This window comes from Anoplophora glabripennis, unplaced genomic scaffold (assembly GCF_000390285.2).
Source record: "Anoplophora glabripennis isolate ALB-LARVAE unplaced genomic scaffold, Agla_2.0 scaffold814, whole genome shotgun sequence".
Classification (NCBI taxonomy): domain Eukaryota; kingdom Metazoa; phylum Arthropoda; class Insecta; order Coleoptera; family Cerambycidae; genus Anoplophora; species Anoplophora glabripennis.
Window position 1 is genome coordinate 17,360 of NW_019416908.1, and position 12,366 is coordinate 29,725.

The 12,366-nt window shown below is 32.3% G+C and overlaps 2 protein-coding genes across 2 annotated transcripts in view; one reads left to right on the forward strand and one right to left on the reverse strand.

The window, feature by feature from the left end:
- Nucleotides 1–187: 187 nt before the first annotated feature.
- Nucleotides 188–7,479, reverse strand: LOC108914119. Its single transcript, XM_018719838.1, has 3 exons — nucleotides 7,348–7,479; nucleotides 3,949–4,131; nucleotides 188–388 (listed from the first exon to the last, which is right to left on the reverse strand). The coding sequence occupies exons 1-3, from the start codon at nucleotides 7,477–7,479 to the stop codon at nucleotides 188–190; spliced, it is 516 nt and encodes a 171-aa protein (XP_018575354.1).
- A 212-nt stretch (nucleotides 7,480–7,691) lies between these two features.
- The window catches only part of LOC111692011, an 11,111-nt gene continuing 6,436 nt past the window's right edge, over nucleotides 7,692–12,366 (forward strand). Inside the window, exons 1-3 of the mRNA XM_023455668.1 lie at nucleotides 7,692–7,882; nucleotides 9,651–9,730; nucleotides 9,789–9,948. Coding sequence (XP_023311436.1) covers nucleotides 7,714–7,882; nucleotides 9,651–9,730; nucleotides 9,789–9,948 — 409 coding nt within the window. The 5' untranslated portion in view covers nucleotides 7,692–7,713. The remainder of the gene's footprint in view (nucleotides 7,883–9,650; nucleotides 9,731–9,788; nucleotides 9,949–12,366) is intronic.

Here is a 12,366-nt window from a genome sequence, read left to right on the forward strand (position 1 = left end):
TTCTGATGTAAATATTGTTAAATAAATAGAAAGTCTATAAAAAATATATAATTTACTTAAATAAACGCTTAGTGTCATTAACTTTATCACACTTTCAATTATTTTCAATTTTGGTGGGGTTGGGAAAGAATAAAAATCCACTTTCTTCACAAGGCATTTATTTTTCTTTGTGCTCTAAAAATATATGTTATATGTCGCACGCCGTCATAGCACGCGCAAACGTACAGAAAACAGACAACCAGTTGTATACCATGAACAAAGACATGATAAGTCCGCACTTTTTAAAATCTATGCCTTCCACGAAGGCCCTAATGAAGAATATCAGCAACTCCAGAAAAATTATCACCGCGTACAGCATCAGAAACGGGAGGAAGAATATTGGGTTGTTCTGAAATAAAAAAAAGAGTCAGTTTTATAATATAATTGATATTTTGATATGCCTAATGCGGACTCTAATGACACTGCAATAAAAAGAATTGTATAGTGGACCAGGCTAGGCCCCAAACTCCGTGTCCGAATCGTTCGTACTGCACTTCAATAAAAAAGGCTTCTAAAGGTACGGTAGCCGTGTGCTTGCATAGACTTTGGAAATGAAATGCAGGTATGCGACACTTATTACCGGTATTTTATGATCTGCTGGATATCGATGCGACGGGCGCAGAGTATATGATATGCACGTGCACGTATCCGCGGTTCCACATATACACATGTTTATCGTACATATCATTCAACTGTATCCATTATATTTATATTCTGGTTATTATGTTATAGTCCACAGTACAGGCCCCCTCTGGAAAGTTGATTACCACATACTTTATAACTTCCGAGGAGCTTCGTTTTGACTAGTCCACCACATTTTTCCTGTGCGACTTTTCTCGATTCCTCCGCTTTTCCACTCGGAACAGTCCAAAAATATGGCAGTTTCTCGGGGTCTTGAAAACTCAAGACCACATCTTTTATTTTTAGCTTAGGTAACTCGAAATTTTGTTGCAAATGCCGATTTAAATTTGTCCGACAGAAATTCTTCCGACATTGACGTGTCTACCGGTCGAAACATGCCAAAATAACAGGGTATTGAAAATCAATTACCACATAGGTAATTTTTAGTAAAATTAATTGTAAATAATTTATTTAGTCAAAAAGTATTGTTGTCCGACAAATTTCAAGCCGTGTTTTTTCAGTCCGCCAGCTGGAAATCGGAATTTTCACGGGGTATGAAAAATCGATTTTATCACATATCTAATTTTCATTTTTTCCACTTTTAAATTTACTGTACAAAATAGTGATAAAAGTGTCCGCAAATTATTTAAAAAATCGATAAATCAATAATCGTGATGAAATTTAATTTTTTCACTCCAAAAATTTCATATTTATAAATGGTTATTAATTATTATTATGTAAGTTATTATTTGTTTCAAATAAATAATTATAATATTTCTTATTTTATGCTTAAAAATTTAAAAGTTATAAACAAATGAACTTATTTTTGAGACGATTAATACTATCTTATTATTAGTGCATAATGCATTATTTCTACATTAATTAATATTATACTTGACAAAAATCCTTTTTTCTCTTTCAAGTTTTCATTCGCGTTTGTTATTTTTTTTACAGAAATTTTCCTATTTTTCTAAAAGAAAATCCCAAAACTTTTGTGCATAATTTTTTTACACCATACATACTTTTTTGAAACAGTTAAATTCTTTTCTCGATATTTATTTGGCTAAATTGAGCATAAGACATTTACAATTACAAGAATAAAACGAAAAATATATACAGGGAGTTTCAGAAAGACCTCCCGTAAATACAGGGGTGACAGTACGACAAAAAATGAGAAATTTTTTGTCTTATGAACTATATGTCTATCTCCTCTTGTTTTCGAGATAGAGACAAAATAAAAATTTTTAAATAGAATTTTTACGAAAATTTCTAATGTACAATTTTATTTTCTAATAACAATGTACTTTTGTTAGAACATTCTAATGTGGACGATTTTCGAGAAAAAAGGCTTTTAATTAAACTCTTACAATATTACACTATAAAATAAGTGACTTTTCTCAAAGTAAGCTTGAGCTTTGAGAAAAGTCACTTACACCGTAATATTGTTAGAGATTAATTAAAAGCCTTTTTTCTCGAAAATCGTCCACATTAGGAAGTTCTAGTTCTAACAAGACCTAGCACCCTCTACGAAATATACAAAAAGTAATTATAGCAGCGTATTTGGCATCCTTAAAAACCTCGGAATAACAAATTTCATAAAAATATTTCGCACCGTTTGGAAATTTTCATAAAAATGTAATTTAAAAAATTTTATTTTGTCGCTCTGTATCTCGAAAACAGGAGATAGACATATAGTTCATACGGCAAGCAATTCTTATTTTTTATCGTCTTCACCCCCTGTATTTATGGGAGGTCTTTCTGAAACACCCTGTATTGTATATTTATATGGAATTTTGCTTAATACATGAAAATACCTTATTAGAAATTATAAATACAAGTGTATATTTTTTACGAATTTTTTTTCATCATTTTTTGTCGGACTGACGATTTGCGGATATATTTTTGTCGGACATTACAATTATTGCTTATAAAAAACACTTTTCTATCGTGTGTTACTTTCATACTTATCATACCGCGTGAAAATTACGATTTTCAGCTTTCGGCCTGAAAAAAACGCGACTTGAAATTTGTCGGACAACAATACTTTTTGACTGAATTAATTATTTACAATTAATTTTACTAAAAATTACCTATGTGGTAATTGATTTTCAAAACCCGGTTATTTTGGCATGTTTCGACCGGTAGACACGTCAATGTCGGAAGAATTTCTGTTGGGAATCGGCATTTGCAACAAAATTTCCAGTAACTGAAGCTAGAAATAAAAGATGTGGTCTTGACTTTTCAAGACCCCGGGAAATTGCCATGTTTTTGGACTTTTCCAAGTGGAAAAGCGGAGGAATCGAGAAAAGTCGCAGAGGAAAAGTGTGGTAGACTCGTCAAAAGGATGCGCCTCAGGAGTTATAAAGTATGTAGTAATCAACTTTCCAGGGGGGGCCTGTACTGTGGACTATTAACTCTATTAATGAAATTTTATGAATAAATGAGGTTTTTCTACAAATTGCTGCATGTTGGTCTTATTTGAAAAGTAACGATTGTCAAAACCGTATTTCACAAAAAAACTGAAAAATGTTTGATATTTTTAATTATACATTCATAAATACAAAACTGTATAAAAATCAAGAATTTATCTGAATGCAATTGAAGAGCAATTGTCAATACAATCCAGATATAGAGCTGCTCTACATGGGCATATTGTACAGGTAAAAACGATTCGGATTCGGGATTTGGAGCCTAGCTTGGTCCACTATAATCCTTTTTATTGTAGTCTCCTTGGAGTCCGCATTAAGGCATATAAAATTATTTTTAGAATAAAAGGAAGAGTAATGACTATAAATCAGATAAGAGTACGCTATTAATTTTTATATCAAATCAAACGTATGAAAAAAATCGAATAATTTTTATAATTTGTTAAAAACGTCGAGTAATGTACGTGTTGCAACATACTGCATATTATTATATTTTTTTAAATCAACAATTTTGTCGTTTATAACAGTGACTTAACAAAATTAATTGTTGAATGAAAAAAATAAAATAAACAGTGTACCTGAACATAAATATATTCCTTAGTTTTTGAAGAATATATAAAATAAGTTTATTATAAGTAAACGGTTTCAAACATTCAATGTACATTTCAACGCCAATGCAGCCAACTTAAAGTTCTAGTCAAACTTACTTTATGATAGATAGCATGTTTTCCAAGTACAATTTTAGATAGCATGTTTTCCAAGCAAAATTTGAGATAGCATGATTTCGTAGTATCTCGTATATATTTTTTATTATTAAGAGGTGAAAAAAAAGGCCTTAGATTTATGTCGTCTGTTTACTCACCGTTGATAATCCAACTAACAGGAACAGGTAATATTCAGATGATAACACCAGGCAGACCAGTTTACAGTCTCTTTCAGCTTCAGGAGTCACCAATTTTCCTGCTTTTAACCTCTCTCGCCAAAGGTATCCTGGTAAAACTGGACCACATCTTATAATTCGGACTATATCGAATATGCTGAGGATCTGAAACAAGGTTTCTCTGATAATTCATCGTATTATACCGTCAGGTAAGAGTGAAAACGCAAAATTACGTGGTAATGGTACCACTATGGACAATAGACAGCGCTAGTAACTGCTATGAGAGCTAGTCTTACAATAATAGATGGCGCTGTTGACAGAACAACTGGATTTTAGTAGATACGTATCCATCTTCATGTTTAGTTAGATACATGGTTTTTCGTACATTTGTTTAAAGCATTCATCATAAATGATCGCTATCAAAAAGACTTACTTTATCAAATTATATTTTAAAAATAGATATCCATTTAGTGGCTCCTTTTAAAAATTAAAATATTTGTTTTAATGGAATACCATTAATTTTCTTTTTAGAGGAACATTTAACTATGTTTATTTCATGGGACAGGATAGAATTATTTTATACAGGGTGTATACATTTTTCTCTAGAGATCGATAGTCTAAAATTCCCTTTTAAATAAATACTTTCAAATGGAAACCCTGTATTTTAGGTAGATTCTTCGGTATCACAACAAAGATAATCGAGGACTTTAGAATCTTGAACATCATGTATGAAGTATTATTCTTATGATGTAGACCTAACCAAGTATCTCCCTAAAATTTTATGAAAAACTAGTTCATAACAGAGGAGGTAATAAAATTCCAATGAACTGTTATTGAAACAATGATTTAGCAATATCATAATTTTCATGATATTCTATCTAAAAAAATTCACTTATATGTACCACACTGTAGAAATGGTTGAAATAAAATTGAGGATACAGACTATAAAAAAATATCCTTTGGATTATGGCCATCTCGTCTTTTGTTTTTTAGATACAGACAGTTTTTATGGATGCTAAATACATCCATGATACAAAGACTACAAGATATGATATTGCGCATAACTGCAGCCATATTATGACGTCAGCTGGAGATGTAATGGTGCATACACGCCAATTTGTGGATATATGAACATGATCCGCTTGTTCCTGTGACCAGGGAGACTAGACGAGGAGCACGAACTCATCTCCAGCTGACGTCATGCGCTAAGCGAACCGATTTTGATTCACGGGAATATCATACCTTATACCTTGTATTCTTTGTATCATGAAATACATCAGTTTGTTAGTTTTTGAACGTCTGCTAGAGGTCGCTAGGTACTACATTTTCCAGTGACAATTTATGACTACTTGCATGAGGTTATAGGTCCCTCACAGCATAGTATGTCATATAAATGGAAATGTACCGTATGGGTAAAAAAGAATGTCCCAAACCCCAAGTCCAAATACCTTATATTCTCAATGTACAGGGTGTCCGGAAACGAAGGGACCATACTTCATAAGTTACCTCACTAAATGAAAATTAACCAATTTAGATTAAACTACATTTTGGTTCCTTAAAAAGATACAGGTGTTCAATTTTTTTGAAGCCCTGTACATTTTAAAGCAGTAAAGTTGTACCAAAGTAACTTAATCTAAATCTCAATACTATTATTTTCATCCAAGGAACCTTGAAGTATGGATCACTCGTTTTCATGCTAGCATATTAGTCCAAGCATTATAGAGAAATGCTTTCAGAAATTATTACCTGGACAAATCCAATATGGCGAACATGGTTAAAAAAATCGCAAAGTTGAAAAAAACGGTTTTTCTAAAATAACTAAAAAAATATAGCACGGATTGAAAAATTTTAAATGGGAAATTTATAGGTTTTAAAAATATCTATCGACTGATTTTTTGAAAGTATCGATTGCTTTGTTACTTTTCGAGATATATCGAAAAAACCGTTAAAAATCTTCTCTTTTCTCTTCTTCTATAACTCGTTTACATTTACGTGCCCATATTTGCTATTTACTGCAAGCATAGCCCGCGGCAAGCCAAAAAAGTACATTTTTGAAAAATTTAAAAATATTAATTATTTTTCGAGATATATCGATTTTTTGAAAAAAAGGCGCTCTCGAAAATTGGCTAGATCTTCTCAGCGGATAGCCCTACAGTAACGATTTTCGGTTTATTTTCTTCGTAAAGAGTTATATTATCATGCTGTTAAAAAATGTTGACGATTTTATTAATTTTAAGGATCAAAAAATGACTTTGAATAAGTTGCACTTTTTTGGGTATGTTTTTTTCAAATTACTATTTCAATTTTTATTTTATGAAAATGACTTTTAAAGAAAGAAAACTAAACATTTACGGGTCTATTTTGCTTCTAAGGCGAAAATGCTATAATATTCGTGTTTAGCTACCCCAGATTAAGTACAAAAAAATAATAAAAATTGAAATAGTTATTTGAAAAAAACATACCCAAAAAAAGTGCAACTTTTTCAGTCATTTTTTGATCCTTAAAATTAATAAAATCGTCAACATTTTTTAACAGCATGATAATATAACTCTTTACGAAGAAAATAAACCGAAAATCGTTACTGTAGGGCTATCCGCTGAGAAGATCTAGCCAATTTTCGAGAGCGCCTTTTTTTCAAAAAATCGATATATCTCGAAAAATAATTAATATTTTTAAATTTTTCAAAAATGTACTTTTTTGGCTTGCCGCGGGCTATGCTTGCAGTAAATAGCAAATATGGGCACGTAAATGTAAACGAGTTATAGAAGAAGAGAAAAGAGAAGATTTTTAACGGTTTTTTCGATATATCTCGAAAAGTAACAAAGCAATCGATACTTTCAAAAAATCAGTCGATAGATCTTTTTAAAACCTACAACTTTCTCATTTAAAATTTTTCAATCCGTGCTATATTTTTTTAGTTATTTTAGAAAAACCGTTTTTTTCAACTTTGCGATTTTTTTTAACCATGTTCGCCATATTGGATCGAGTTTAAAGAACAAGAAACTCAATTTAAAATTTAATTTTCTATACGGTCATATTTTTTTTGTCCAGGTAATAATTTCTGCAAATTTAACATTAATCCGTGACAGAATGCTTGGACTATATATGCCATGATTCGTCAGTCTTGTTCGTTAATGACGTCACCACATACTCGTAGGCACACCATACTAGATGTATTCACACTACGGCTAAAACTACTTTTACGTTTACGAAAAAATAAAAATAAAACAAATTAAAAGGCAAAGGGGTTAATATAGCTGTCAAAACGATATATCGAGTGTAATAATTTATCACCGAAAAAAATTACGTACTTGGTAAACTACTGGCTTGCGTTAATTTCGTTTTTAGGCTACACCAGCCCCCGCTCGCAACTAAATTTACCACTCCTAGCACCCCCAGAATCGCGACGTAAATAGGGGCAAACTGCAGCGCAGGATAACCGCAAAGTATCTTGATATTCTTCTGATTTTTCCTAAATATCGGACCCAGAATGGTGTGGAACGGGAGTTTCATCATGAATTTGGCTCGTTATTCTCATATTTCGAAAACCATTAGCCATTCGAGGTGGTACATGATCCTCACAACAGGACCATTCCGAATTTCACGTTTCTGACACTGACAGGATTTGGATGGCGGCTTGCCTTCGCCGTCTAGGTTGCTCTGATGCCGGGAAACAAACTTTGAGTGACGTTTTCAAAATGCTGTTGTGAATGTAATTTGATGGACGCTTCCAAATTAGAGTTAAGAATGAGTTCAAGCAGTACAATAGTTATCAAAAACCCCGCTCCTAATTTTCCCGACACCGCCCTGAAGTCTCTTAACGAACAGAAATCTCCCGCGTTGCTTGTCGTGTCGTTGTGGTTGTTCTCGTCCATTTTCTCGGCAGCGAAGACAGACTTCAGCTCCAATACCACAGGCAAGTTTAGGAAATAGCTTAGGATTTAACACTTCTGATTTTCCTTGTCTAAACAAGTCACTGTTAAATATAAAGTTAAAGTTAATTAAGATTTTGAGCCTAGTTTGTCTACATATGGTCATTTTTAACAACAAATTACAATTTAAACTATTAAACTCGCCGCGCCGCGCCATTATTCCATGGCTAGAAATTGGCCTCAATGATTTTGGATCGAGGGGGATTATCCCTCTTTATCCTGCCTTATCTCGTGTAGGCCTGGACAGCCTTCGTAGGTCGGCCCCATCCGTCGTCTACCCCGACCGCAAATGCGGCCGGTGTAGGCGCTCTGTGGGACCTCCTTTTGTCCTGGCTGGGCCCCGCCGGCTAGGGCCCTTTCTTCTGGCGCTCTTCTTGCTTCGCCGGCTCGTCTGTGTAAACTATTAAACTAAGTACCATATACAGCGACTGTAACATATTCTACCTATAATTTATGACTTGTGCAACAGATATTATCATTCCACCTTTTCTCTTATTAATGGTAGCGTTCATAACTTCATAGACTTTTAGTTTACTATACTAGGTCTATGGTAGCATTTTAGCTTTGTCTTACTGTGATTGGTTTCTGGTTGGCTGACAACCAATCACGATAGAACATTATGCCAACGTTGAAAAAGGCAAACCCGTATTAAATCAGTCGCAGTTTAAATTTTAAACATTTGACAACATTTGTAGAATCGAGAAGTAGGAACTCCAGTGTTAAATAGTATAAACGTATTTTAGTCTTTCAACCTTTGTTTTTACTTTACCTTTTCGCCATCTATAAGCTAGAAAACTAGTACTGGATTAGAAAACAAAGAAAGAATTCGACCGTTGGCAGTGTTGGCACCCCACCATTTCCATAAAACAAACCATAACCTCACAATTAGTTTGGATTCATAAGTATTTTAAGTAATTAAATCCAAGTTTTTGAAATCTTGAAATATAAAGGAATAGGAGACAGGAGCTGTTAAATTTCTACAATATGTATTATTTACACCGCCGCGTCTTGGATTTAAACTCCATTTTCGCAAATACAATTTAGCCCAAAAATCCAAATTTCTATCGGAGTGAAATAGGTAGTTAAAAGTGTGCTATATATAGCCTGTAAAAACTGTCATAATACTAAACAATTGACATGTTTGGTCACATCCTACCAGCATAATGTCATCTTCCTTTGATTTTTCTTGTCTAATTGTAAAGCAATATTTAAAAATTGAAAATAAAATTGACACGGACTATTTTATGAATCAATTTCAATTCTAATTCTAATCATTTTATTAGCATTAGGACTTACAAATACAGAAATCGAAATCTGTTTTAATTGGAGATGTTTCAAATGTATTTATTTTAACACTTTTGTGTCATCTATCAGCTGAGAAAAACACCAAATGTATCGAATCTTTGCGCCATCTACCAACGAGATGTAGCAACTTGCAACAGCGAATATATCTAAAAGGAAACTAATTTGTATTAACTTGCTATCTCATCCCCATCTGTGAACTGTATATTGAATATTAGTGGTTATTACAGATTCCCGTAGGAGAAAACTGTAATTATTTTAATATTGTAGATTCATATAACCTAACTAGATGGTAGCACTTATTTTTATTTAAAATCTGACAATTTGTAGCATTTTAACACAGTTATTTGAATTAAAAGTAATATAATAACAATTTTCACTATGTGAAAAATAAAATACTCTCTTTTTAACCATATATTTAAGTATGTTTATAAAACTTTATTATTTTAGGTATATCCATTGCTTTCAACATGCAAGATGTGGTGCTCGTAGCTTTTTCTGCATGGATGCTACTCAGGGGTTTGTCTACGGTAATTTGCAGCATAGTAAGGTAAGTCTCCGTAGTAGAAATATTTCTTTGCGTTTCAGAGAAGTGCGGCTTTGATATTTCCCTGGGTGATAGTGACGCTGTACGGTCTCTACTTCAACCACTACAAGAGCCTTTCGAAGATGATGACCGTGTTACGACACGTGAGACACGCCACTGCACTACCGTGGATTGCCCTTTTTGTCACTGCTGTTGGACTGGGTAAGTTGCATGTAACTGTTTTTTCAGCCCAATGCATGTATAAATAATTTTATTTACATTTTATATATATTGTGCGTATGTGATTGTGTGCATCCGTATATCCATACAATAACATTGCGTTATAGCCAAACGTACTTAAAACTTATGTTCAAAGAGCTGTATCTCAAAAGGACGAATTTTTTTGAGACTTTTCATCTACACATCGTGTACTACCAAAGTTTCAACAAGTTTGACCGAAAGCCATTTCCCATATATAAGGATCCTGCAGTATCCTTTAACAAATGTGGACATAGTGTGGATATACATTTTTTGTTTATAACTTGAGAATTCTAAAATTAAGGCATTTTCGTGGACGTAATGCGGACGCATATTTTTTAGAAGTATTTTTATTTGATGTTCTGTAAATATCAAAATTTAACAAATGTGGACGTAGTGTGGGCATATCTTTTTTGTTGATACCTTGAAAATTCGAAAATTAAGACATTTTCGTGGACATAATGCGGACGTACATTTTTTTTGATACCTAGAAAATTATTAAAAGTATATTCTGTAAATATTGAAATTTAACAAATGTGGACGTAGTGTGGACATACATTTTTTTGTTAATACCATGAAAATTCTAAAATTAAGGCATTTTTGTGGATGTATATTTTTTAAATACCTATCTTACCTTATTAGAAGTATTTTAGTTTAATATTCTGTAAATATCGAAATTTAAAAAATGTAAATGTATGAGTAGTATGGACATACAAGTACATTTTTTTTTGATAACTTGAGAATTCTAAAATTATTGTGGACTTAACTTTAAAATCTAACAAATTTTGTAAACGGTGCACACATTTTTTATGACATTTTAAACTTGTACCCATTACTTTAATTTCCATAATCTGACAATGTACATGTTATTTGATACCTAAAAAATTATTAGCAGTAATTTTGTTTGATGTTCTATAAATATTAAAATTTAACAAATATGAACGTAGTGTGGACATACATTTTTTGTTGATACCTTGAAAATTCTAAAATTAAGGCATTTTTGTGGACGGAATGCTGACGTACATTTTTTTTTGATTCCTAAAAAATTATTAGAAATATGATGTTCTGTAAATATCGAAATTTAACAAATGTGGACGTAGTGTGGACATACATTTTTTGTTGATACCTTGAAAATTCTAAAATTAAGGCATTTTTGTGGACGTAATGCGGACGTACATTTTTTTTTTGATACTTAAAAAATTATTAGAAATATATAACGAGCGTTCAAATAAAAACGTGGTCGAAGTTGGCTCTGACACATTGGACGTAGGGAGTAGCTTATAGCGACCAACTTAACCTCATTTCTCAACGAGCTCTCAACAAAATATAAAAATTCCAAATATTATGAAGAATAAGAATCCCAGTTTGCCTATTCCAAAAAACCATTGCTAAATTCAGGGGAAGAACAAACATACAAAGAACGAAAAATGACCCGTTTTTCGACATATTTTTCCCTGTAACATTGAAAGTAAGCCATAAATAAAAAAAAGTCAGTCTTTATTTTTTATTTATTTGACGATTTTCTATAAACTTACAGCTGCGAATCAAAAAAGTTGAATTTTGCATTAACAATGGGCGAAAAATAGTAGAAAATTTATTATGACAAGTATCTCTAAAAAATTGTGTGCCCTTTCTAAACCTTAATTTAAACCAACGGTATGCGATAACCTTTTTGGAATTTTCTTAATTAACAATCCTGTCAATCGAAAACCACGCAATCGATTGTTACAAAATTTTTAGGGCAGAATTGAGATATGTTTTACTATTTGTTCACAAAGTTTCATTAATATTTATAAATATTTACTTATTTTAAAAATTGCTCCAAATATACATACGATTTTCTACTATTTGCCGCGCATTATTAATGCAAAATTCAACTTTTTTTTATCAGCAGTTGTTGTATTTCATAGAAAATCGTCAAATAAACAAAAAAATAAAGAGTGACTTTTTTATTTAGGTCTTACTTTCAATGTTACTATGTTGAAAAACGGGTAATTTTTCGTTCTTTTTGTATGTTTGTTGTTCCCCTAAATTTAGCAATGGTTTTTTGGAATAGGCAAACTCGGATTCTTATTCTACAAAATATTTGGGATTCTGTACAACAAAATAACGAGCGTTCAAATAAAAACGTGGTTGAAGTTGGCTCTGACACATTGGACGTAGGGAGTAGCTTATAGCGACCAACTTAACCTCATTTCTCAACGAGCTGTATAGCAGCTGTCAGTTTCAATAACGTTAATGACTATATAACTTTATTTTAAAGAATAATCGTGATAACAATAACAAACAATTAAAGGAGCTGCGGAAAGTGTCCCCCTCCTTGTTATAACAATAAATTAAAGCAGCTGCTGAAAGTGTCCCCCTCCTTGTTCCAAGCACTTT